At 34.4% G+C, this 27,085-nt stretch overlaps 1 protein-coding gene across 1 annotated transcript in view; it reads right to left on the reverse strand.

The window, feature by feature from the left end:
* Nucleotides 1-27,085, reverse strand: part of MDGA2 (MAM domain containing glycosylphosphatidylinositol anchor 2) — a gene marked incomplete at its 5' end in the record, with an annotated part of 686,261 nt that overhangs the window by 26,705 nt on the left and 632,471 nt on the right. The window contains 4 exons of the mRNA XM_006896016.1: nt 11,049-11,207; nt 11,690-11,845; nt 22,864-22,884; nt 24,515-24,692. Of these exons, the coding sequence (XP_006896078.1) occupies nt 11,049-11,207; nt 11,690-11,845; nt 22,864-22,884; nt 24,515-24,692 (514 nt within the window). The remainder of the gene's footprint in view (nt 1-11,048; nt 11,208-11,689; nt 11,846-22,863; nt 22,885-24,514; nt 24,693-27,085) is intronic.

Consider the following 27,085-nt stretch of genomic DNA (forward strand, 5'->3'; position numbering starts at 1 on the left):
GCCTCTGGAAACTCTATGGACGAACAGTGCTCAGGCCTTTCATTCATAGGATCGCTATGAGTCATCTACGACTCAACGGCACCTAACAATATCTATTGGATCACCTTTCTTTGGAATGGGAACAAAGATATATCTCTTCCAGTCACTAGGCCAGGTGTTTGTCCTCCAGATTTCTTGGGACAACTTGGTGAGCACAGCCAGGGCAGCATCTGTTTGTTGAAATATGTCAATTGGTATGCCATCAATTCCTGGGGACTTGTTATTTGACCATTCTTTCAGAGCAGCTTTAACTTCCTCCGTCATCACCACAGGCTCTTGCTCATATGTTATTTCATGAAATTCTTCTGTGTCCACCAGCTCCTTTTGGTACAGCGACTCTGTATACTCTTTCCAGCTTCTTTTAATGCTTCCTGCATCATTTAATGTTCTGCCCAAAGCACAGCATCGTTTTATGGCATATATTAAAATATTTTATAAAATATATACAAGATTTAAATGATGTTGTGTTGTTTAATGCCGTCGAGTCGTAGACGACTCATAGTGACCCTATGAACGAACAGCCTGAACAATGTTCGTACATAGAGTTTCCAGAGGCAAGCCATTTTGGAAGTGGGTGCCGCTCCTGCTTCCAGAAGATTTAAATAGGTGACTTACAATTGTTTTTCCCATGTACTGTAAAGTCAGAAAAATTTATATCTGACTGCAGCATCTTAAGAGGTAGTAAATTACACATGAAGAGGTTGTTTATCTTTCTATCAAGTAGCAGCTGGTGGATTTGAACTGTGTTCCTCATAAGCTTCCTATAAGTTGGGGACCAAATGCACATAAATAATATTTGTTAATCTCAGAGATATAAACACATGAATATACATTTGATATTAATAAAATATGAGATTATGTCAAACTTATTTAGCTCTAGGCTAGACATATGTCTGTTAACAGGTAACTGTTAGCATTATTTTTTTTATATACACATACAAAATGAAAAATAGCAAAATCATTGTTTTCTGCTTAAATAGAGATAGATTCATTAATACTGTTTTTTTCAATATATAATTGCAATGATAGCTATAAAAATAAATATGCCCTCTGATTTTCTCTAGGCATTACCATGCTTACTTTATACAGATGGAATTATACATTAGCTCATTTGGTTTTCCTAAAACAATTTTGACAGCATTTTTACTTTCTCTGATATATGTTAGATCCATTATACAGACTTGTTCTGGTAGTTTAGTGAGTACAGAATTGTGCTGCTAGCCCAAAGGCAGCATATATTTGCTAGTTCAAACCCATCAGTTGCCTGCAGGATAAAGATTGGTTATTTTCTCACATTTGATTTATAGCATCTGAAAACTTGCTGAAGCAGCAAATATGAGTTTGTTCCTGTTCATTGCAATGAGCTGTTGTTTTTTTTAAGGTTTTTTTTCTTTCTTTTTAGATATAGTTAAAATGTTTGGTTCTACCACTCTCTCTACTAATCCTTGCCTTTCACTCCCTGCTTGTTTATCACTTATGGAAGGGTATGTTGTTAACAGTTTTTCCCCTTCTACAGATTTTATTTTTACTTTGCTTTTTACCAGTGTTCATGTCCACTTTACCCAGACTATGTGCCTGCTGTATATTTTAATGTACATTATTTTTAACTTTCCTTTTATTATTTATAACTTAACTCAAGCAGAGGATAGGGAAAAAAATCATTCTTCTTTTTTATCTTTTGTAAAACCTAAAATACAACTAGATAGATAGATTATATAATTCAACCTAATGAACATAAATGAGTTTATTGAGTATCTAGGGATAAAAATATTCTTTGTAGTCAATCCTTATTTTTTAAAAAATTGCTTTAAAAGTTTAAAATAATGGGTAAAAATGAAAAAGAACCCATTTTCTCAACATTAACTCAATTAATACAGTAATATTTTCTAATAGTTATACTAAAAATGAGATTACATTTTGAAAACTAAATCTTTCTGTCAGTTAATGTAATATATTTTGTTTAACCACCACAGTTTGCTGCTGTTGTTGTTTTACAGAATTTTGTTTTAGAATAATTTACTTACAAAGTTCATACATATTGTTTTTCACATTGGAACTTTCCCCTTTCCTTTACCCACACCTCCCTCAAAAGTCAAATTATGCGACATTATGATTAAGCACCCCTATCTTCAACCCTCTGCTCCCCACCTTAGATCCTTGTACAAATTCTACAATAATGGTCTTTCTTATACCGTATTTGTCCTTATGAGACTGACTTAGCATAATGCTCTCCAGTCCTTCCCAAGTTAGGTAATAATTGACAAAATCATTGCTCCTGTATGTTGCATAGTATTCCATTGTGTGAATGTACCATAATTTCTCAATCCACTCCACTGCCACCACATTTTTGTAGTTTTTTAAAATAAATTTTATGAAAGATCATTATCAATGAATAATTACATAAAAGCAAAATAAATATCGAGGTAGTTGATAGGTTAAAATGTGATACTTTAAAGCACATGACTTAGAGAGTAGTTTTAATTGAAAATCTGTGTCAAGTTTTTGCAATGAGATTCTATGTAATCGAAAATAATCTCAACTAGATTTTACCTATCCCTTTTCAAAATATGTCTGTATTTAACAGTGATTAATGAATATCTTTAAATTATAGCAGTTCCAAAATGATGATATTGACATTGTGTTATTGTTGTTGTTATGTGCCATCAAGTCACTTACGACTCATAGTGACCCTGTGTACAACTGCCCTAAACTCTGCTCTGTCCTGTGCCAACAACACTGTCTCTGATACACCCATCCCAATTACCCCAGTCACTGACTCAATCCACCTCATAGAGGGCCTTCCCCTCCTGCGCTGTCCCTTCACCCTACCAAGCATGATGTCCCTCTCCAAGGACCAGTCCCTCCTTACAATATGTCCAAAGTATGTTAGACGAAGCCTCAGAATCCTTGCCTTCAAGGAGCCACCTGGTCTAACCCTTTCTAGGATGAATCTGTTTGTTTTCCTAGCATGGTACCCTCAATACTCTTCTCTAGCACCACAACTCAAAGGCATCAATTCTCCTTCTATCCTCCTTAGTCAATGTCCAACTCTCTGACTGCTAAATACAAACAAGATTTCAAAATAACTATTGACTATATCTCAGCAGAAAGAATGTTAACATCAAATTATCAGGCAGTTTACTGTTGTTGTTATGTGCCATCGAGTTGTTTGCGACTCATAGTGACCCTACGTACAAGAGCTCTAAACGTTGTTGTATCCTGTGCCAACCTAGCCATCTCAAACGCATTTATTCCCACTGCTTCAGTCACAGAATAGATCCATCTCATTGAGGGTCGTCCTCTCTTTCACCACCCCTCCACTCTGCCAAACAAGATGTCCCTCTCCAAGAACCAGTCCCTCCTCATAACATGTCCAAAGTATGACAAAGCTTCAGAATCCTTGACTCCAAGGAGCATTCCAGCTTCACCTTCTCCATAACAAACCTGTTTGTTCTCCTAGCAGTCCATGGTATATTCAACACTCTTCTCCAGCACCAAAGCTCAAAGGCATCAATTCTCTTTCTGTCAACCCTATTCACTGTCCAACTCTCTGATGCATAGCACGTAAATTGCAAAGACTATAGCCCAGGGACACCTTAGTCTCCAGCCTGATGTCGTTGCTCTTTAATACTCTTGAGAGGTCCCTAACAGCTGACTTTCCCAATGCAATTTGTCTCTTGATTTCCTGGCTGCTGTTACCAAGAGTGTTGATTGTGGAGCCAAGCAAACTTAAACTGTTAACTATCTCAATCTCTTCACCATCCATACTGATGCTGACAATTGGCCCAGTGGTGAGAACCCTATGTACATAGTTTACTGTTAGGTAGCTATTTTCTAATATTTAAATAGAAAATGCTAAATAATCTTATTCATTCCTTTGGCCACCTGGGAGTTGTCTTTTAAAAGGAACTTAATTTGGAAAACTTATCAGAATTCAAGTATATTCAGATTTACATATTTATTCTATTGAGATTCTTGTATAGTCAATGTAGTCAAAGTTCTAGAAGAATATTGCCTTATCTTACGTGCCTTATCTTATATTTTTTCAGTCACAACAATCTCTCATATCATGTTTAATTCTAAGAAACAAAAATATGTGAATGAATTTCTTATTTGAGTAACATAATCCTAGTACAATTAAGTATTCCAATGTTAATAAAATCTGACTAGAATGAATATAATTTTGGATCAAAATGAGAGTTAATGATCTCCAAATCATGCAAAATAATATCATTCTTGCCTTTTCCCTAACATAAAAATATTTGATTCTCACATGATTGTTTAAAATGTTAACTCTTTATCTCTTACTAAGGGAAGGAATCATTTTAACTCTTGTTGTCAGGGACCTCTCTAGGCTGCTAAACATCCAACAATGTCAGTCTAGAGAATAACATAGTCCTGTTTCAGGCCATGGTCTTCGCAATTACCTGCAATGCATAAGAGAGCAATGACTAAGGATGAGTGAAGAAGAATCAATGCCTTTGACTTGTGATGCTGGAGAACAGTATTGAACATACCATGGACTGTCAAGAGAACATACAGATCTGTCCTTGAGAGGGTAAAACCAAGTTTCTCCTTGGAAGCAAGGATTTTGAAGCTCTATCTCACATACTTTGGCCATGTGGCCAGGAGTTCTGGAGTTCTACAATTCATGGACAAGAATACTAGGATTGGAAGGGTAGAGGGACAGTGCAGGAGAGGAAGACACTGGATGAGATGAATGGACATAGTAAGTGGAGTAATTGGGGTACATTTGTCAGAGATGGTGAAATTGGCTCAGGGCAGAGAACAGTGCAGAGCTATTTAGCACAGGGTTGCTAAAAGTCATGGTCAACATGAGGGTACATAACAGTAACAATGACGAGTTGTTGTTCTTGGGTGCCACCAAGTTGGAACCGACCCACAGCTGATCCCCTGCAGTGGATTTTCAGAAGCAGTATATCACATGGGAGGAGACTACTCATCCTTCTCCTTCAGAACAGCTGGTGGATTCAAACCTAGAGCCTTTTTGGAATTGCAGCACATGGTCTTACCGCCATGTCATCAGATCTCCTGAATGGCTACTGGAAATATATCACTGTTGATGTTTTTAGGTGCCATTGAGTTGTATTGACACATTTTAAGTCTATAAACACCAGATCTGAACCCTGCCCTATCCTGGGCCATCCTCACAATCTCTGGCATACCTGAGCTCATTGATGAGTTCACTCTGTCAACTCACCTGGTTGGGGGTCCTCTTCTCTTTTGCCTTCCCTCCATGTTCCCAAGGATCATATCCCTCTCTAATGAATAGTCTGTCCTAGCAACACACTGAAAATATGTGAGATGAATCTTTATCATTTTTACCCCCAAGGAGCATCTTGGCAGCATTTTCTCCAAGATGTACCTCTGTGTTCTTTTGGTAGTCCATGGGATGTTCATTATTCTTCTCTGAAACCTCAGTTCAAAGGCATCAATTCTTTCTCTGTCATCCTTAGTCATTTTCCAGATGGCCAAATCAAGTGAACTGTTAGTCTTCAAACTGGTATCACTACTTCCCAATGATTTGGAGAGGTCCCTGACTACACATTTTCCCAGTGCAATACATCTCCTGATTTCCTTGGCTGCTGGTACCAAGTGGGTTGATTATGGTTTCAAGTAAGATGAAATCATTGACAATTTCAATCTTTTCTCCATCTCTCATGATGTTGTGTATTGCTGTAATGGTGAAGATTTTTTTTCTTCTTGAGATTAAGAAGCAACCCACACTAAAGGCTGTGTTCTTTGTTTTTTCTGCAACAAGGGCATCATGCCCTCTTCTCTTTCAGCAAGCAAGGTTGTTATCAACTGCATAAAGAAGGTTATTGATGAGGCTTATTCCAATCCTGAAGCCACATTCTTCTTCATACGGTGCAGCTTCTTGAAAATTTTTCGGCACTGATTGAATAGGTATGGAGAAAAAAATACAACCCTGACACACATATTCTAAGTCTTGTAATGTTCCTTTGCTCTACCTACACAACAGCCTCTTGGTCTTTGCATGAGTACAATCAAGTATTCTATGAATCTTATTTTTCTCGTTGTTAGCCATGACTTGTTATGATCCACATAATCCAACAATTATATCCCTGGTGTTACGATCTCTTCTACATCTAGCTTGAACTTTGTCAGTTCTCTGTCTAGTTTTTACTTCTCTGCCAGATTTTAATTATTTTCAACTGTATTTTTCTTGCTTTTGAAATTAATGATATTGTGAGATAATTTCCAGATTTTGTTGTATCATATTTCTTGGGAATGGAAAATGTATAATTTAGAGATCTATTAATGGAAGGTTAATTCCTTCTATTATATTTCTATAGTAAATAATATTATGTTAAGGTCTCATCTATGGAAAATAATGCAGCTAAAACACATATTTTAGTCTATTAGATGATATGGCATGAGAATATGTGGCATTTTAATTTGAATGAGTATTTTATATTTCTTAAAATACTAACTGAAGATCTTTTTCATTGTTATACACTAGATTACATTTTAGGTTAAATTTCTCTTTGAATTATTAAAAAAAAGCGAGATGATTTTTGCTTACTTTATCCTTTAGCTTCTAGGCCACTTAGAACAAATTGAGGCGATGCCTCAAATAGTGAAAAAGTTTAACAAGACAGCAAGTAATAAATTTTAGAGAGGATGTGGAGATATAGAAATTCTTATACAGAGTTTGTGGGATTATAAAATGGTAAAGTCATTCTGGAGGGCAGTTTGGTGTTTCATAAAAAAAACGGAACATAGGAATTCCATATATCCAGCTCTTCTACCACTCGGAATATACCTTGAGAAAATTAGAACTGAGGCACCAAAGGAGATTTGTACACCAATGTTCATAGCAGTATTATTCACTATTACAAAACCATGTAAACAGCCCAAATATCCAACCACAATCAAATGGATGGAAAGATTAAGGTACATTCACACAATGGAATATGATGCAACATGTAGGAGCAACGATTTTGAAAATTACTACCTAACTTGGGAGGGTCTGGAGAGCATTATGCTAAGTGAACTAGCTCAGTCCCATAAGGACAAATACTGCATAAGACCATTATTGTACAAATAGATAACTAGTAAAACAAGTATGAGGATCCAGCTGGGGGAGGATGGGAGCAAAGGGATGAGAATAGGCGGGGCGGGGGAGGGGAGGGTGGTGGTAATCTTAGGTTCTCACAGTTTGATGGGTGGAGGGAGGGGTGAATAAAAGAACTAGGAAAGATCTGTTGTGAAAAATAATGTATACAGATTTTGTAAGCAAACCAGAATGAGAAAAGTTTTATTTTTAGAAGAAAAAAGAATCTATATAAATTGCACTTCATTTGTAAGGTCTTGATAAAGCTAAATCCCATTCTCAGTTTATATTCCATACTATCAATTTAATTATTACACAATTAATACAGACATTTACCAAAAAAAACCTGCCTAGATTGGATCTTTAAAAAAGAAAAAATGATGAGCATTTGGTGTTCCAGATAGAGTACTCAAAAATGAATAAATAATGGATAATGCACTCAAGGTACTTAGAACCTAGCGGAGGTTGTTGCGACAAACACTGTGCTTTTTATTCATTTCATGTGCTACAAGGGAGCTTTAAATGGCTTGGAGCTAAGGAATTGTACTGTCAATACAAAGACACATGGCTTGAATCCACCCAGCTGCTACAAAGGAAAAAAGATGAGCAATCTTCTCCTGTCGAATTTACTGCATTTAAATACCAGTTACAGGGCCCACTATGGGTTTATGGTTCTGACTATTTGGTATTCAATAGCAACAACAGCAGATGTTATGAAGGGAAAGGAGGCACAGGAAGACTGGGCAAGATTTAGAGATATGGTTGAGCTAAACTTTAAAGAAAGAATAAAATTCATTAGGTGATTATTCAGAGGAAAATATATCAGATTATTTTATAATTTTATCTATTCAAAAGTATTTATTCTGAAAGTATTATTTCTGAGCTCTCCATATATACTCTTCAGGATGGCAAAGAAAGAACTCTGATTTTTCTATAGCTTTATGCAACTGCTTCCCTGTTTTATATGCCTTTAAGCTTATCCTATTAACTATTTTTCTTTTTATTATGGCTCTACCTCAACCTTTTCCCTATATATTATCACTTTTTCATTGATATGATCTATAAAAGGGACTTCATTAATTAGCTGCTTTTTCTTGTCATTCATTTGATCTACACTGAAATTAGGTGTTTTAGATGCATAACTTCTTTGGGCCATTATTTCCAAGTTCAATGAATGTACTCATAAGTGCCTTTTATGTTTTCATCTTTAATTTCCTGGTATCTTAGGAGGATTTTTTTAAACTTACATTCTTCTTTTAAGAAAGAAATGAAGTATATATTTCACTAGAGTTTAATAAGCTTTTGTCATATACAATGACCTCATATGAAGTTCAATTTCTTTGCAAGAACATTAAAAATTCAACTGATTCATTAGGAATTGAAATTAATACTAGATGCTAAAGGAATGCTAAAATGGTCTTATATTAATATCATTAATCAGCTCTTGTATTGTTGTTGTTAGGTGTGGTTGAGTATGACTCATCGCTACCCTATAAACAACTGATCTGAACCCTGTCCTATCTTATGCCATTTTCACACTTCTTAACACACTACAGCCCGTTGTGGCACTGTGTCAATCCACCTGGTTGAGGGTCTTCCTTTTCTTTGCCAACCCTCTGTCTCTTCAAGGTTGGTGTCCCTCTCCAACCACTAGGCCTTCCTAGCAACATGCCGGAAGTATATAACGTGAAGCTTTACCATCCTTGTCTCCCAGGAGCACTCTGGCAGTACTTTCTCCAAAATACATTTGTTTATTCTTTTGGTAGTTCATAGGATATTCAATACTCTTCTCCAACGCCACAGCTCAAAGGGGTCAATTCTTCTTCTGTCATCCTTAGTCATTGTCCAGTTCTCAGATGGGTAGCAAGTGATCACAAAGATCACGGCCTGTATCAGACACACGTTAGTCCTCAAACTTACATCTTTGCTCCTCAATAATTTGGGGAGGTCCCTGACTGCAGACTTTCCCAACGCAATGTCTCCTGATTTCCTGACTGCGGGTACCAAGAGTGTTTATTGTGGATACACGTAAGATGAAGTCATTGACAGTCCTAATCCTATACATTAAGACTGCACATTAGCATCTGTAAATTCATCACTACAAATGTAGTTCAGGCCAGCACATACTACCAAATGGTTAAAACAATAACAGCATTATGCAACCAACATTAGCAACAAACAAAACAAATCTGCTCTCTCCACTCTCTGTTAATTGGTATTTCAGCTACAGTTGTGTTTTTATCCAATGAGCTTCTAATACAGTATAATATTTCTACGGATAGCGAGTGAATTTTTATGTTTGTATCTTCTTCAGGGTTTAGGATAATTCTTTGGTCCTAATACATGTGTTTGACATAGTAAGCCAAAAAGAATAAAATGAATAGTTAGAATGTGTTGAAACCTTTTACCTGACTTAAGTGACAATACTCTTCTAAATCACTATTGATATTCATGGCATCAATAAACAAACAACTTTAAAAATAAACAGCCTAAATTATATGGGTATTAATTGTTTAAATTCTGTCTCATAAAGAATGTTGTTACGCATTTGTCTGAGTTAGTATCTCACTGAGGGTAGATCATCCTCTATAAACTTCAAATTCTAATCTGTACGTGTTGTTGTTGTTGTGTACCACTGAGTCAGAACAACCCATAGCTGACCCTCTAGAAGGTTTTCAGAGGCCATTAATCATATGGGAGGAGATTGTCTATCCTCCTTTCGAGCAACTGGTAGGTAGCCTCAAATAGCTTGCCTTTGGGATTGCAGCATTGCTGCAAAAGGTCCTTTTTCACTTTTTTTAAAATTATGATTTGGTAGTAAACTGTTTTAAAAAGTAAAAGATCTTGTTTGATAACTAAAAATTGCTATGTGGTTTGTTTTTGTGAATATTTCCTTTTTTTAAAAAATTATATATATTTAAATTTTATTTACTTTGTTTTTATAGTTGCTGAGAATATACATAGGAAAACAACCAATTCAGCAATTCTGTCATATATTATTCAGTGACAGTGATTACTGTATGAACTGTGCAACTCTTATCAAGCTCCTATTCTGAGTTGCTCCTCCCTTATTAACATAAGCTCACTGTTCCCTAAGATTATTGCCTGAACTTTCAAGTTGCTGATATTAATATTAATTTGGTCCCATAAAGATAGTTCTCAAAAGAACATTATCCTAAAAGCAGACATTTTTTTTGTCCCTTGGTTTGGAAATTTAGGGTCATGGTTTTATGGGACACATCAGCTAAGAGACCTAAAAATATATGTATTTTGTGCTTTTATTTGATCTGTGTCCTAGTTTTCTGAGTAGTGCCTGGGATCTTAAAAGTTTGCACATAGTCATCCAAGGCACAACTGATCTTCATTTGTCTGCAGCAACAGACAAGAGGAAAATGAGGACTCAGAAAAAGATAGGCAATTTGTGGCTGACTAGGTGAATGAATAACTTCCACTCATACCATGAAGTTTGGTTACCAAAACTAAGGATTTTTTTTATGAGCAAATAGTTTAATTAAACATTAAGAGCCACACTAAGGAATTTTATCAAGAATTCTACTAAGAATCTTGATCAAAAAGAGAAAAGCTCACACAGAATTCTAATTTTGAAGACCTCAGACTTTTCGGAGTCATGAAGACTGTATGAATCCCTGAAAGTATTGCCCTTGAGATGCTCTTTAGTGTTAAGAAGAATCCCAATGAGATAGCTTGACACCGTGACTGCAAGAATGGGTTTGACTGTGACAGAGATTGTGACAATGGTGTAAGGTAGGGCAAGGTTCAGATCTGTCGTTCACAGGGTTACAATAAGTCATAGTTGCCACCTAACAACAACAGCAATTATGACTGCCTTGGTGTTCTTTTAAATTTAATTATTATTTCCTTTTGAAAAACATAATTCTTGCCATCTTACCTATATGTTGTCCATACATGTGATAAAAGAAGCTGAAACAATATGCAGTGTTCGTGGGTCCATAAGGGTTTTTGGGCGCTATGCTAAATACAGGGCTAAGAAGTCGAGCCTTCTCTCCTTCCAGTCGGGGTCGAGATGTCTCAATGTACATATAAAAACCTTTAAAAAAATAAAGCATTTGAACAGGATTATCAGGTAACATGGAATTTTAAACCATTGAGAAATTTTAGAGTCTTCATAGAAAGTAAGGACTAATAAGTGAACATGTACTTCATTTATGTAATATGTGTTTACTTAAATAATAAATGATGACTTTCACATAATGATCTAAAGAAATTACAAACTACAGATACAGCAGTTAAAATTTCTTTAAAATGAGACAAAACTTGAAATTTATTTTGAATGAACTTCAAAAATACATTTTCTATCTTTATGTGTAAGTCAGAGTTCTAAGACTAAAGGAACATTATAAGTATGAAAATGTAAAATAATCATTAATATATACACATTTGTTTGTACTTTTAAGATCACAATAAAATAATCTCATTTATTCCACATATAAGCAATATTTTATAAATTTTAGGGCTTAATTATTTATAAATTTATAGTCTTTTCATTGAATGCCCTTCATAACCTCATACCTTCTTTGGAGCCACTACGATCAGCATTTGGTCCTGTGTTAGGAGTATATTTTGTATTCCTTGTTGCAGTACTTTGTTTTGTCCAGTCAAAATTATCTGTATCATCTTGGGTGAATAAACAAATGTTACCATCTTCAAAACCACAGTGAAATTCCCCTGTAAAAATGGAATTAATATTAATGTTGCAATACCCATAATAAAGTTTAAATCATGACAAAGCAGTATAAAGAAGCATCATCACAATAATGCAAAAGCAATAAAAATGCACAAGGTTAACAAAAAGTATTCCAATTTGAATGAAAAAGAATAACTATCTTTTATGAGATAATTAAGCCTCCAATAATTTTCCCTTAAATATTCAGACAACTGAAATGAATAGTGCTTGAATCACATGATGATGAACCTTCACACATTTTTTTTCCTGGAGGTATAATAACAATCATAATAAAACTGTCAACAGTAAATTACCTTTATTCATTTATCTGACAACATTTTAAAGATGTATACCTTGAATTTATGTCATGTTTGTAAAGTGTTTCCATGTAAAGTCATTTGTGATGGGTTGTTGTTAGGTATCATCAAGTTGACTGGAACTCACTGTGACTCGATGAATAGATTGGAACCTTGCCCTATCCTATGCCATTCTTACCATCTCCACTTTGCTCTTCCCAGCTCGATTGTTACAGTCACTGAATCAATCCATTTTGTTGAAGGTATTCCTCTCTTTCACTGACCCTTTATCTTTCCTAGCAGTATTATCTTTTATCCAGGATGGGTCCTTCTTGACAATATGTTCATTCATTTGAAGGGAGTCGGATAATAAAAGATTCTTTTGAAAGTGTTTAGCATTCAAAATTTATTTGAGTTTTCAAGATGCTTGAAATGCACTTGAAATGGCATTCAAAGAAGAGGCTTTATAAATTTGTGTAGAAGGATTAGAATTCTTCTGACTGCCTACCACACTCAGTAATTGAGATTCAGCACAAGTTCAGAGGGAGCATTAATCAATCGTACCTGCAATGCATACAGCTGCTACATTTCTAGGCACTCCATGGTTTATTACTGGGACCTTCTTTACTTCAAAAACACGAGTTTAACAATGAAATATTTGATAACATCTACAACAATAGAAGATTTGATAACACCCTCAACATCAAAATGTCAACATTTTGTTTTTAATTGGGAAAAATTAGAAATATAATTTATATTAATTACACCAATGAATCTCATAACCACTCTGGGTATCATTATAATCTTGAACTGTGATGCTCACAAAGGACAAAATTTTGGCAGAAATGAGCTAATAAATACAGAAGTTAAGATTAAATTCCAACACTAGTATGTTTAAAAAGAGAAGGAATAAGGGGGATCACAGACTGATGCTTCTGAGCTGTAGCATTGGTGAAGCATGTTGACTCTATTAGGGGTTGAAAAAACAAAGACATGAGTCTTGGAAGAAGTGCTGCCTGAGTGCTTCTGGGAAACAAGAATGGTGAGACTTTGCCTCATATGTTGTGGGTATGTTATCAGGAGAGGCCTGTTTCTGGAGAAAGATACCTTCCTCAGAAAACCAGTAGGTCTTAGGAAAAAAGGAAGATCTTCAGCAAGATGGACTCATGCAATGATGGCACAACTCATCAAGTACACCAGATACTGTGAGGACAATGCAGGATTGAACATAATTTACCTAAGGTAGCTATGAGTCAGAGACTCAAATAGAATATGATGGGAATTTTTTTTTTTAAAGCAAGAAGCAACCGTCAAACCAAACCTCACTCTTAGGAATTGATTGTGACTCATATGGACCTTCCATCTAATTTCCAAGTCTGCAAATCTTTAGGGAAGGAATCTGCCCATTTTTCTTCCATGGAGTGACTGGTGGCTTTGAACTGACTATCCATGGCTATCAAGTGGCAATCTTTTGCTTCATTCTCTCTTTCATTGATGTCAAGTCAGAGCCAACCTGTAACTAACCTTTCCATTGATTTCCCTGGATGTAAACTGCATGGGGAGAGCTTGCTTATCTTTCTTCCACAGAACTGCGGGTAGATCTGAACCAGCAAGTGTACACACTATGCCACCAGGGCTGTTTCAAAAACAAAATAATAATTGCAGAATCTTCTCATTTCGATCTCAACTCCCTCCTCTTAATTCCCTAATTAGTAGACTTAACCAGTATTCTTAAGAAGCCATCAGGGTAGAAAATGGATAATGTATCTGGCAACAGCAAGTATTCTGAGGGGAAAAGATGGGCAGTTTCCTTCAGTAAAAATTTACTTAAAGTGTCTGAAACTTGATAGAGTGTCACTATGAGTCAAAATAAATTGGATGGCAAAGAACATGGTTTTGTATTTTTTTCAATCTAGTAATTTTAAGATTAAGAGTCTTGGGGTTGAGACCATGATATTGGCACTTAAAAATAAAGCAAAGGACTTCCTTTTTAAAATGTAAGGAATGTTTCTTATTCAGATTAAGTTTATGTTTTCTCTTGTACTTACTTATATATCTCAATATAGTCTATAGTCTTTGAGACTATGATTGCAGAAAATGTAAACTTCAGAAGGATTAAAAATCAACAAATTTATAATAAGCAATCCATGTGAAAGGCTTATTAGGTATATATTTGCATCCTCTATCTCATAATAAATAAAACCAGGACCTTTTGATGCCAGCACCTGAAGATATAAACTTAGTGATATCAGTGTGTTTATATGCATGCTTTAATATTTTAAAATTTTTCATGAAACTAAAGGAAAAATAAGATTCTTTTAGTTGCTATTTGAGACTAATGACAATTTCATTAGGGCATAGTTTAATTTGAAGGTTTTCCAATTTTAACTACATATAAACATGTTTATGCATTTACTAACAAGATGTATTTCTAGCTTATGTTGTCCATTATTAAGTATTACATGTAATAAGCTTTTGTAACATCAATTGATTTCAAGGTTTATAAGAGTTTATCATAGGTATTTGTTTTGCAACTTAATATTGCCAAGTCAATTATACTCATTAAAAATCTATGAATAACAGCTCAAAATTCTGGGGTTTTTTTTTGGTTGGTGGGTTTTTCTTTTTCAATTTAGCATAGTTATATTTTTAAAGGAATAAAAAAATTATTTCTAAAATGAGTAAAATAATTTCAAACTTGGAGAATATTAGTCTCCCAAAACAAATTTACCAACTATACAGGCTATTTAAAAATCTAAAAAAAAAGTCAGTATGTCTAAGACTTTTCATAACTTAGATTATTTCAAGTATGGCAGATAAATTGTATTCAATAAATTTAAACTTCATACAAGAGTATAGCAGTCTGAATACTTCTTTACTATAGTTTTGAAACACACATCTTTATAGTGAAGAAACGTATTACGAAATCATATTATGAAAAGTTGGAAGGTAAAAAGAGAACAAAGCTCACAGATTAAGGACCATAATAATTTTATGATTATCTTGTCTTTATATGAATGACTAGAAATATTTTTAAACTATTCATTTTAAAAGTTTATTGGAATAAGGAATATTTATATTAAGGTGTACTGATTTGTATAAAGCTATCAATAGTTAATTCAATATTAAATTCTAAAAGTAGAAAATAATATTCAGGTTTTATACAGAACTGTGGAACTGAAAGCTGTGTTAGCTTTGAATTTTAGAGTAGTTTTATAAAATACAGTACCATTTTGAATATATTTCCAGCTCCACAATAAAGAAAGATATTTCAAATATTCAAAGTTATATGGCCTCCAAAATTTTACTTTATTTCCCTGATTCTTAATCTTGGGAGGAAAGAATAACAACTCAAAGATGAAAGACAATGCCTGTGTTGAAACACTTTTGTTTACTTATTCTCTTGAATCATTTCTTGCAGCTTATAAAAATTTAAAAAAAAATTTATGAACTGACTGGTATATACTATTATTATAGAATGAGTTTGCTTGGCAAACTCTATCATTAGCTGAAAATTATTTCTGAGCTAGAAAAGTTTTATATAAAAGAATGATTTTCAGACATAATCTGATAACCTATAATACAAAGAAAAGAAATTCAACAGTTTCTGAAATAACAATTTTACAACTATACAATCTAAATCAGAGCTAAGAAATAATTCAAATTTTTAAATCTGCTTTACAAAACAAGAACATTTTTGAAAGATTTCAGACACAGATTAAATATTTTCAATCTCATTTTACTATTTTTCCTTTTTATCTTCAGTTAGCATAGTTTAATAACACATAATCACCAGATGAAAGAATGGAGGAGCTGTGGGATGAAATCAAAGATATCTTACATGAAGTGAACAAAAGGCCATTACAAAGACAGGGAAAAAACAAAGAAACCAAAATGGTATCAGAAGAAACAATGAAAATTGCATTAGAGCAAGAAGAAGCCAAAAGAAAGGGAAGGAATGCTGAACGGAAGATTTCAAAGTCAAAGAAGACAAAATAAAATATTGTAACAAAATATGAAAAACCTGGAGTCAAAGTATAAATAAAGAAGAATTTGCTCAGCATTTTTCAACAAAAGTACTGGAAAACAAATTCAAGCCTTGAGTTGCAATACTGAAAGACACTAAGGGCAAAATCTTGAATGATTCAGGAAGCATCAAATAAAGATGGAAGGAAGCAAATTCATTGAACCAAAAAGTGAACCAACACTGAAAATTTTTCAGGGAAGCTCTGATGGCCTAGTGGCAAAAAGCTGTGCTAAAGTCCTGAAGGCATGCATTTTGAAGGTACCAGCTGCTTCATGAGAGAAGAGTGAGTAATCTCCTCTTGTGCGATTAATTGCATCTGAAAACCTGCTGGAGGGTCAGCTTTGAGTTGGTTCCAATTTGATGGTACACAACAATAATAATCACAACAACAACCCTATAAACAAGAGTCTATGGTAACGAACTAAGAAGTTCATGCTGCATTGAAGGCATTGACCAAAAAAATAAAAAGTATTGTCTCAGGAACTGATGGGATACCAATTGTCATATTTTAACCAACAGATGCAATCCTGAACATGCTTAGCAGCCTATGCCAGGAAATTTGGTGGACAGATGTTAAGCCAAAATACTAGAATAGATTAATATTTGTTCCTATTCCCAAGAAGTGATCTCAAAAAAATGTAGAAATTTTTTAAAATGTCCTTAATATCACACATAAGTAAAATATTACTGAAGATCATCCCAAAATGGCTAGAATAGATGTAGGATCAGCAAAACAGAAGACCTCCAGCAAGATATATTGACACAGTGATTGCAGCAATGGGTTCAGAGATGATGAGGATGGCCCAGGAAAGAGTTCAAGTTATTCATAGTGTTGCTAGGAATTATACTTAACTTGAGTGCCCCTAACAACAACAAGCACATATCCAAGGAGCTCTTGGGGTGTAGGCTATTGAGAGTTGCACTGTGAACCCAAAGGTTGACTCTAGCATTTCAAATTCATTAGTGGCTCCAAGGAAGAAGGCAATCTTCTACACTATTTACAGTCTTGGAAACTCACTAGATCACCTGCTCTTAGCTTCCACTGACTTGATGGCAATGATCCATCTCATGTTCATGTTGATGATTGCTGGTCAAAACTGACTCAGTCGCAATGCATTTGGTGTGTGGTTATGCTTAATCACATTTTCTGGTTTGGGGTTTAGTGTAAGGTTACTACTTCTGAGAAAATGAGTATGGGAAGGGCCGAGGAGAACTGTTGATTTCTCTTTGTTTCTCAGGATTGTATACTATAGTTATTCTGCATCTGCTCTGACAGAATTTTCTGGGTTCATTCTTTGGACAGATAATTTGAAAACAAATATTTGAGGTAAATTCACTTAAAGACTATATCCCATAACTGCCAAAAGAACAAACAGCTATGTCTTAGAGAAGATGTAGCCAGAATGCTCTTTGGAGGCAAAGATGATGAAGCTTCATCTCACATACTTGGTTTATGTTGCTAGAAGAGGTTCTTCCACAGAGAGGGACATCATGCTTGGAAAGGGGGAGGGATGATAAATGAGAGGATGGTCCTCAACCAGGTGGACTGACACAGTGACTGCTGCATTGGGCTTAAGTGTGTCAGAGACTGTGAGGATGACACCGGGTAGGACAGATTTTAGATTTGTTGTTATGAAGTAGTTAGGAGTTGTACTTGATATGATGGCACCTAAGTACAACAATGAATAAAATATCGAACAACATTTATTATTGTATTAAATATAATCTACATTTAATATAATGTTCATATAATCAATATTTTCTCATTGGAACATTTCATACAAATTATATTTTGTAATTAAGTCAGTATTCAGAAGATTTTAAACTTTGTATCAATACTCATTTAAAAAAGTTACTCAGAATTATAAAAGGAGCTTTTAGCATCTTTTATCATGTTTTTTTCTAATTTAGATTTTTGTTGCTCAATTTGTACTTTTTCTTCAACATCACTAACAATATGAATATGTAGATATAATATTCTATTTATGTTATCTATAATACGGAGAACTTAAAAATAAACATGCTGTGTATCATGACTAATCAAAATGCTATAGTAAAAGGGTTTGAATGAAAAATGGATTTTCTGGAGACTGTTGTGAGAGAATTTTCTCTATGGAGAATAAAAAAATACTTCAGATATCATGATTAATTAAATTATTATAGTGAAGCTGTTCAAATGATACATAGGTTTTACAGGGGCTGAGATGAAGAGAAGTTTAACTTCAAGTTGTATGGTAAGTTGTAGTAAGTGGTGGAATTCTGAGGTGACTATGAATATATCAACATTTCTCACATAGCAACATATATATAGATGTATATATATACATATACATATATAAAGGGTATAGTATATTACACATACATTTTACTATATATATAATTTATACCTTAATAAAGGTATAATAGTACATTATACTATAAAGGTATTATAATTATAAAGGTATAATAGCACATTATATATAGCTAGTACCTTAATAAACTATGACAAATAATAGAAAACTATAACAGCCCTTAAGAACACTAGATAACTAAGAGAAAACAGTGAACTGTATCCTGAAAATCTAGAAAACAAGTCACATTTATTTTGCATATACATCTATTCTCCATCTTTTATTTTTTTAAGAATATCTCCTCAGTATGAGCTCTGGAAGCCTTTGTGTTAGTAGTGAAATACCCTGTGGAGTAGGCTTTATCCAGCAAAGCCAATCCTTACAGATTCTGGCTGCTAATAAACTGGATAGATTTAAAAACAACCAACAAACAAAACCAAAACAAACAAAAAGCCCTTAAACTCACTGCCACAGGTCAGAATGGAGTTATATCTGACGCTTCCAGGGGGTTTCTGATGCTGTAACTTGCACATGAGGAGATTACTAGTCTTTCTTGTGGAGCTGCTGCAGAATTCAGATCCCCAGAGAAGAACTGCAGTTGGGTTAGCAGCATAATGCCCTGTGCATTACACCATCAGAGTGCCCCATTATATATCTTGAGGGCTAAAATTAAGTGGAGACCAGGGATACAATGTTGAGTTGTTTTGTTTTGGTTTTTATCAAACTAGATTATTAATTGTTAAAATCTATAAGGAAGGACTGTTGGATAAAAATATTTGTCAAACTTTGAGGCAAAATATGAGTTCAATTAATCAATAAGGGGGGAAAATATATAACTGTCACTACCTAGATTATTAGTAGCTATAACAGTTTAGTCCTGGAAAGGGTTAAACCAAGCTGCTCCTTGGAGGAAAGGATTCTTTCTGAAGCTTTGTCTGACATGCTATGAACATGTTGCAAGGAGGGACCAGTCCTTGGACAGGGACTTCATGCTTGGGAGGGTGAATGGACAGCACAGGAGAGGAAGACCCTTTATGAGATGGATTGATTCAGTGACTGGGGTAATGTGGGTAGGTGTGTCAGAGACAATAAGATTGGCACAGGATAGAGCACGGCTTAGGGCTGTTGTACATAGGATTGCTATGAGACGCAGGTGACCCAATGGCACATAACAGCAACAACAAGAAGAACCTATAAGGAAAGACTGTGGGATAAAAATATTTGTCAGACTTTGAGACAATATGAGTTCAATAAATTAATAAAGGGGGAAAGACATGTAATAGTAAGATAAAGGTAATTACCCTCATTTATACAAGAAATTGCATGATTACTATAAAATCTTTATTCTGAACAAGAGTTTCTGAATCTATCACAGCAAATATTCATTAAAAGAAAAAGAGCATGCAGCCAATGGAATTCTTTGAACATTATATAATACTGAAAATTATTTTAAAATACAAAATTTCAGTTCATTTACTGGTTAGCTGAAAGAAGACTAATGAGATAGAGAAGTAACTGTTGTTGTTGTTGTGTGCCTATAAGTTGACTATGACTTAAAGAGTGGCTCCATGACCAATAGAGATGAATCTTGCTATATCCTTCACCATTCTCAAAACCTCTGATACGCTGGAGCCCAATACTCCAGATACTGTGCAATCCATCTTCTAGAGGGTCTTTTTCTGACCATACAGATTTCCCATCAAAATATCTATTTCCAAGGCTAGCATGTAAAAATATTTGACATTTGTTATTCTTTGATAACTGACAATAAAATAATTGCAAGATCCAGGAGTACAAAAAAAAAAGTAAATGCAAGATCCATTTCTTCCTAAATGAAACCCAAGCTTTAAAGAAGCAATCCAAATTTAATTAGTATTAACCATCAATTTACTCTTATACAAGGCACACAATTCATATCCAGTAGCTGCTTTGCAGGAGAAAGATGGGCAATCTCCTCTCTGTGTGATCTGCTGCCTCTGAAACCCTGTCGGAGGGGCAGCTATGAGTCTGTGCTCAATTGAAGCTACATAACAACTACTCTGGTTTTCTGATCTCCATAGGCTCAGAAATCTGATGGATAGTTGCCATGTATCAAACAGACTCAAGGTTGTGGGGTTTGGTTTGCATTAACTGTATTTAAAGCATATTTAACTTGGGTAACTTTAAAATATATTAGTTCAACCACAAAATGCTATATGGTCAGTTACTCAATAAACATGACTTCATTCCAATGGCTGGAAATCTCCTTCCATGTGATTAACTGCCTCTGAAAATCCATCAGAGGGTCAGCTATGGGTCAGTTTTGACTATAGTAAACAACACACACACACACACACACACACACACACACACACACACACACACATCTTCCCTTCAAAGAAGCCCCAGTGGTGCTGTGGATAAAACACTTGAATATTCCACAAAAGAGGGCTCCGTTGGTCTAGTGATAAAAAGCTGTGCTGCCAACTCGACGGCATACATTTCTAATCCACCTGCTGCTTTGCAGGACAAAGATGAGAAATGTTCTATCATGTGATTTATTGTCTCTAAAAACCCACTGGTGGGTCAGCTCCATGTCAGTGCCAGCTCTGTTATACATAACATCAAGTCCAAGGGAGAAAGAAACAGAGTCTCCGCCTGTGTGATGTATATATTGCCTTGGACATCTTCTGGAGGGTTAGCGTGAATTCAACACAACTAAACAGCAAAGATATAGAAAGATCACTGGGAAAGTTGGTGAGTCAAACCTACCAGCCCCTCTATGACAGATGTGGCATACTGTTTCCATAAATATTATAGCATTAGAAACCCCAGGGCAACATAAGCATAAGAAGCTGTGCTGAAATCCCAGAGGCAAGCAAGTTCAAATCCACCAGCTGCTCTGTGGGACAAGGATGGACAATCTCTTCCCAAGTGATTGAATGTCTCTGAAAACCTGCTGGAGGGTCAGCTATGGGTTGTTCTGACTTGATGGCACTCAACAACAACAACAATGGAGTTGGTATGAGTCAGGATCTATTTGATAGCAATGGTTTTTTGGATTTGCTTTTTAAGAGGTAGAAGCTTTGTTCACGAACTAATATATTTAGTGGTTAGTCTTGTCCTCTATCTTTCCTTAATCTTCCTGTGACATCTTTTAAACATTTCTACAATAAAGTCAGAGAATTTACATCCAAAGGAAGTGTAATCAATAATAGTAATTAAATATCAATAACTCCCTGGGCATAAGGCAGAGAAAATCTGATTTATGCAATTAATTCGTCTTGAAAGTGTCATTTATTTATTCATTTAACAAATCATTATTGAGCACTGCTAACTATGAAATGCTGTGCTAGACACAAAGATAGTAGCATTTAAGAGTAATATGGACACAAATTTAGCTTATTATGATCTTCGAGTCCCCTGGAGAGTGTAAGGAATACTAAAATAATTTTAAAAGATGAAGATAAATTTTTTATGGGAAATAGAAGGAATAGTTAGAATAGAAGAAATGCTTGAGCTAAAGCTTAAGGAAACTTTCCCTCAAATGTTCTTCACATTGCCATGAGGATAACAATATTATCTTTGTTAAAGGGTTTCTGTAATGACTAAAAGGTCATCTGTGGATCAACCATTTGCACTCAGCTACTAATCTAAAGGTTTGTAGTTCAAATACATTTAGAGAGACCACATCTAAAAAAATCGGTGACCTGCTCCTGTAAGATGATAGCCAGGAAAATCCTACTGAACAGTTATCTTCTGCAACAGTTGGAATCATCATTCATTGTGAAATCAACTACACAAAAATGTGAGGGTTTGTTTATTTGTTTGGGCACAAGAAGTAAAACATCTATTGTGCATGAAAACACTATGTAAATAATAAAGTTCTATACCATTATTGGGTAGCTCTGTGGACCCAGCGGATAGGGAGTTGCACTGCCAAACCAAAGGCATGTGGTTTAAATCCACCAGATGCTTCACAATTTACAGGCTCTTAAAACCCACTGGGTGAGAGATAATGTTCTGACTCAATGGCAAAGAATGAGTCAGTGAGTGATTCACAATGAAGCAAAATAATAATCTTCAATCCCATAAATAAAAATTAGTCCCACAGTTAACAAACAACAACAATCAAACTGGCTGGGGAGAAATGGTACCATAATTCCATATTTAGGAAAACTTATAAATTTAAGTTCCATTTTAGATGCCTTCATATTTGTATCTTTTGAAACTTAAAATTTATATTTGGTTCTACTATTTCTGATTCTGATCTATTCTATTTTAAACCAAATAAAAGTAGTTGTTAAACAATATGTATATATTTATACAGTTTTACATTTTCCTTAGTTGTAAAATGCAGTTTCATCTTTAAAGTGAAAAATACTTACTCAAATGAGGATTTACAGGAGCTATAAGAAAAGCAAAAGGCAAAGTTAGTACACCTTAAATATATTTTATAAATAAAATCTAATCAGTGTCTCATAATTCCTTTCCCAAATTTACCGATATTCCCTTCTGTGGCTATGTATATTTGCAATCCATATTTTCTTCTAAGGATTGAATAGAATCTACTTTAGAGCTCAGCAAAAAGAATCGTAAGCTATCTAAAAGATTAGCGCTAAACAGTATTAGGGCTGGGTTCATTTTCTAAGGAATAGATATTTTAACCAATTTTAACCAAAAATCCAGGGAAAAAAAATTGGTGGTTGATAGTATACTAACTTATAATCGAGATGTTTTAACAGCGAAAACATTTATCTATGAGAGAATATGCTTTAGTATTTTTCTGTTATATCTTTCTGTTAGACTAATTTGGCATATGTGAAAATAAATGAAAATACATATTGTTATAATGTTTCATAAAGCAAATAACCACTTTAATTCACTGTTAAATTTAATTATATTAACACACAATTGTGCAACATATACCATTTTTAAATGAGAACCAAAATGTTTCTGTGCACAAGAGAATTATTTATGTCAGAAAATGAATTGTGTTTACAATACAAAATGCCAATTAATTTCAATCTAGAGAGAAATATATACATATATATCTCCTCAGTGGCAAAAATTATATCTGTATATAACAACTAGACATTTATTACTCAAGGAAAAATTGCCATGCTAGATGAAGGGGAGTATTTTTGCAGTTTCCTAAGACTATAATGAGTAGTTAGCTATTCTACCTTAGAGAGTTGAGGGACAATTCGGTAATTTCTAGTGTTTTCCATTGAACACTTTTTTTTGATACTTAGCTATTTCAGTTCAATTATAATAAAAAGACAAATTGAATATACATATTTAAAGCATGCTGATATGTAATTTTAATATTAGTAGACTGAAAAAATATTACTTTCTAAATTATTTATACTACTTCTATAAACAGAATTTTTACTATTCTCATTATGTTCTTTATTTCTATGATTCCTAATTTACCATTTCAAATTACGAAATTAATAATAGATAAAAGATATGATGAATTTATCAGCTGTACAACAGAAAGTATTTTACATAACTTCTGAACATAATGAATATTAATTGATTCTGCTTCTGTAAAGTTTCAATGCCAAAATTTATCAAAATGAACATAAACCTTTCAAAAATTGTTATGCTAAGTTCTAAATATTTCAGTGAGATGATTTTTTTCACCTTAACTTGCTTTTTCATTCTTATAAAAGTGTTTACACTACTAAAGTGTACTTGGTTCAAATATAAATAATATTATTTTTTAATTAAAATGTTTAAGATGCTAATAAACATGCCTAAGAATGTAAGTCATTATCATTAAAGAAACTTCGAACTAAATATAATATTTATTTCTCAGAAAAGAGACATTGATGGCATTAAACTTAGGCCTGATATGAACTAAAATCTTTTCCTCTGTCTCTATATAATTTAATATGAATAATAAGGTGTGGAGTGGTTTGTCATATGATTGATCCAGAAGAGTAAATATGCCAAATTTTTTAGATAATTAAAAACTACATGAACTAGTCACTTTAAGATGTGAATAAAGATATTAAATAAAGGGCTACTTACCACTATATTTTATGACACGAATTGTTGAATCTCCTTCTCCAAATTTGGTGAGAGGAGTTAGTCGGACTTCATAAGCTTCTGGTTTAATTAGTTCAGTCAAGTTATATGTAATTAATTCTCCCTTTTGGATATTCCCATTTATTTTAATCTCCTGCTCCCACCAACGCTGTTGTCCAGCCTGAAATCAAAAGAGTTTTGCAGTCATCTTTTCTTCATAAGTATGTCATGTGTTATGACATATTTGAATTGATAGTTTGAATTCACCAGTGGTTTTATGGCAAAAAGATTGAAAACCTCTCATGTGAGTCACAGCCTAGGAAACAGCATGGAGAGTCTGTTATGAGTTGATTTTTTACTCAGTTGCAATGTGCTTTGACTTTTTCATAGACACTTACTGTGCTGTAAGACAATAGAGAAAAAGGCATTCTAAAATGTAAATAAGAAAGTAAATGATATTAAATAAATATCTTTTTAAATGTTCAAATTTTTACAATTAGTAAATAATTTTGTAGATATTCTCACCTGCCAATTACCCGGTGGGGTCATCATAGGGTAATTATAATTTAATCCGTTTATCTTACTAAATACATTTAATATAGTATCCCATATTAAATAAGAGTAGAGGATTGATGCAATTGCTTTTATATTTGAGATATAGAAATAGATGTTTAACTACTTCTTATACATATGGTATTTAATAATTAGGAAGAGCTTCATTCTCTAAATTATATTAATAAAATATGTAATACATACAGCTTTGCTATAAAATATTCCAGAAAGAGGAAAACAGAGCAGAGAATATCTTTAACGTAAATCTTTAAGTCTATTGTAATGAGAATACAATTAATAGCAAAAATGTATAAAATTTAATATGGTTTAAAATAGTAAAACATTAAGAAAAATAAAAATTAAAAAGGGATCAAAAGATAAAATGTTTAGGGAACAACTATGTAAGAAAGTCAAATGATGCTGGAGGCTATTCAAAACAAAGCCAGGAATTCACCTACTAAATTTGAAAAGCTAGACATCAGTAATGACCTCAATATAAATGGTACTACTATAGTACTGAAGATGAATGTCTAAATACCAGCTGGTAAGAAAGAAAACACTTCACACTGTAGATCCATATACAAAGCAATGCCTAGAACGTTTTAAAGGACAGTTAAGTGTTCAAAGGAAAAAAAGACACAAAAAGTATGTAAATTATAACAGAATAAATTCAAGTAATTTCATTTCATTTGAACCAAATTCACCACAGGCAATGCTAGAGAAGAAAATGTTACATATCTAAACTGTTGTTGTTATGTGCCATCAAGTCGCTTGCGACACATAGCGACCCTATGTACAAGAGCTCTATACGCTCTTCTATCCTGTGCCAACCTAGCCATCTCAAACGCACTTATCCCCACCTCTCCAGTCACAGAATCGATCCATCTCATCAAAGGTCTTCCTCTCCTTCGCCACCCCTCTACTCTGCCAAACATGATTTCCCTCTCCAAGGACAAGTCCCTCCTTGCAACATGTCCAAAATATGTCAGACGAAACTTCAGAATCCTTGACTCCAAGGAGCATTGTGGCTTCACCCTCTCCAGGACAAACCTGTTTGTTCTCCTAGCAGTCCATGGTATTTTCAACACTCTTCTCCAGCACCACAGCTCAAAGGCATCAATTCTCGTTCTATCAACCCTAGTTACTGTCCAACTCTCTGATGCATAGCACGTAATTGGGAAGACTATAGGCTGGATCAGGGGCACCTTAGTCTCCACTCTGACACTGTTCCTCTTCAGTACTCTGGAGAGGTCCCTCCCAGCCAACTTTCCCAATGCAATTCATTTCTTGATTTCCTGGCTGCTGTTACCAAGAGTGTTGACTGTGGAACCAAGTAAACTCAAACTGTTAACTATCTCAATCTCTTCACCATCCATACTGATGCTGCCAATTGGCCCAGTGGTTAGAATCTTTGTTTTCTTGATGTTGTGCTTCAGTCCATATAGGAGGCTGTAGTCCTTGATCTTCTGCAGCAAGCGCTTCAGGTCCTCCTCAGTTTCAGCAAGCAGGGTTGTGTCGTCTGCATACATTCCCTAATATATAAATTCTTTTTAAATATTTTTTATTAATTTTAATGAAGGTTTAGAGTCTTGGATTTCCATCCATTCATTGTTGCACTTTATCCCTGCTCACTCCTCCTCCCCCCAACTCCCTCTTCTCTTTGAAAAGTAAAGAAAAATTCTTTCATTGTTATACAATCCCTCCCCCCAAGTCCACTCCCCTATGCAGCCTTCATTCTGGACTCCTGTCATGATAATAATACCTAAATATATAAATTCAATCTGAAGCTGAGGAAAATTAAACCAAATCCAAGGCAACCATAATATGACTTTGAGTCTATCCCACCTGAATTTCAGAACCATCTCAGAAACAGGTTTGAGGCTTTGAACACTAATGAGCGAAGGCCAGATGAGTTGTGGGAGGATATGAAGGGTATCATCCAGGAAGAGTGCAAACGGTCATTGCAAAGACAGAAGAGGAAGAAAAGACCAAAATGGATGTCAGAAGATACTCTGAAAAGTG

Source organism: Elephantulus edwardii, unplaced genomic scaffold (genome assembly GCF_000299155.1).
Source record: "Elephantulus edwardii isolate Elephantulus edwardi_28Jun2011 unplaced genomic scaffold, EleEdw1.0 scaffold00179, whole genome shotgun sequence".
Taxonomy (NCBI): domain Eukaryota; kingdom Metazoa; phylum Chordata; class Mammalia; order Macroscelidea; family Macroscelididae; genus Elephantulus; species Elephantulus edwardii.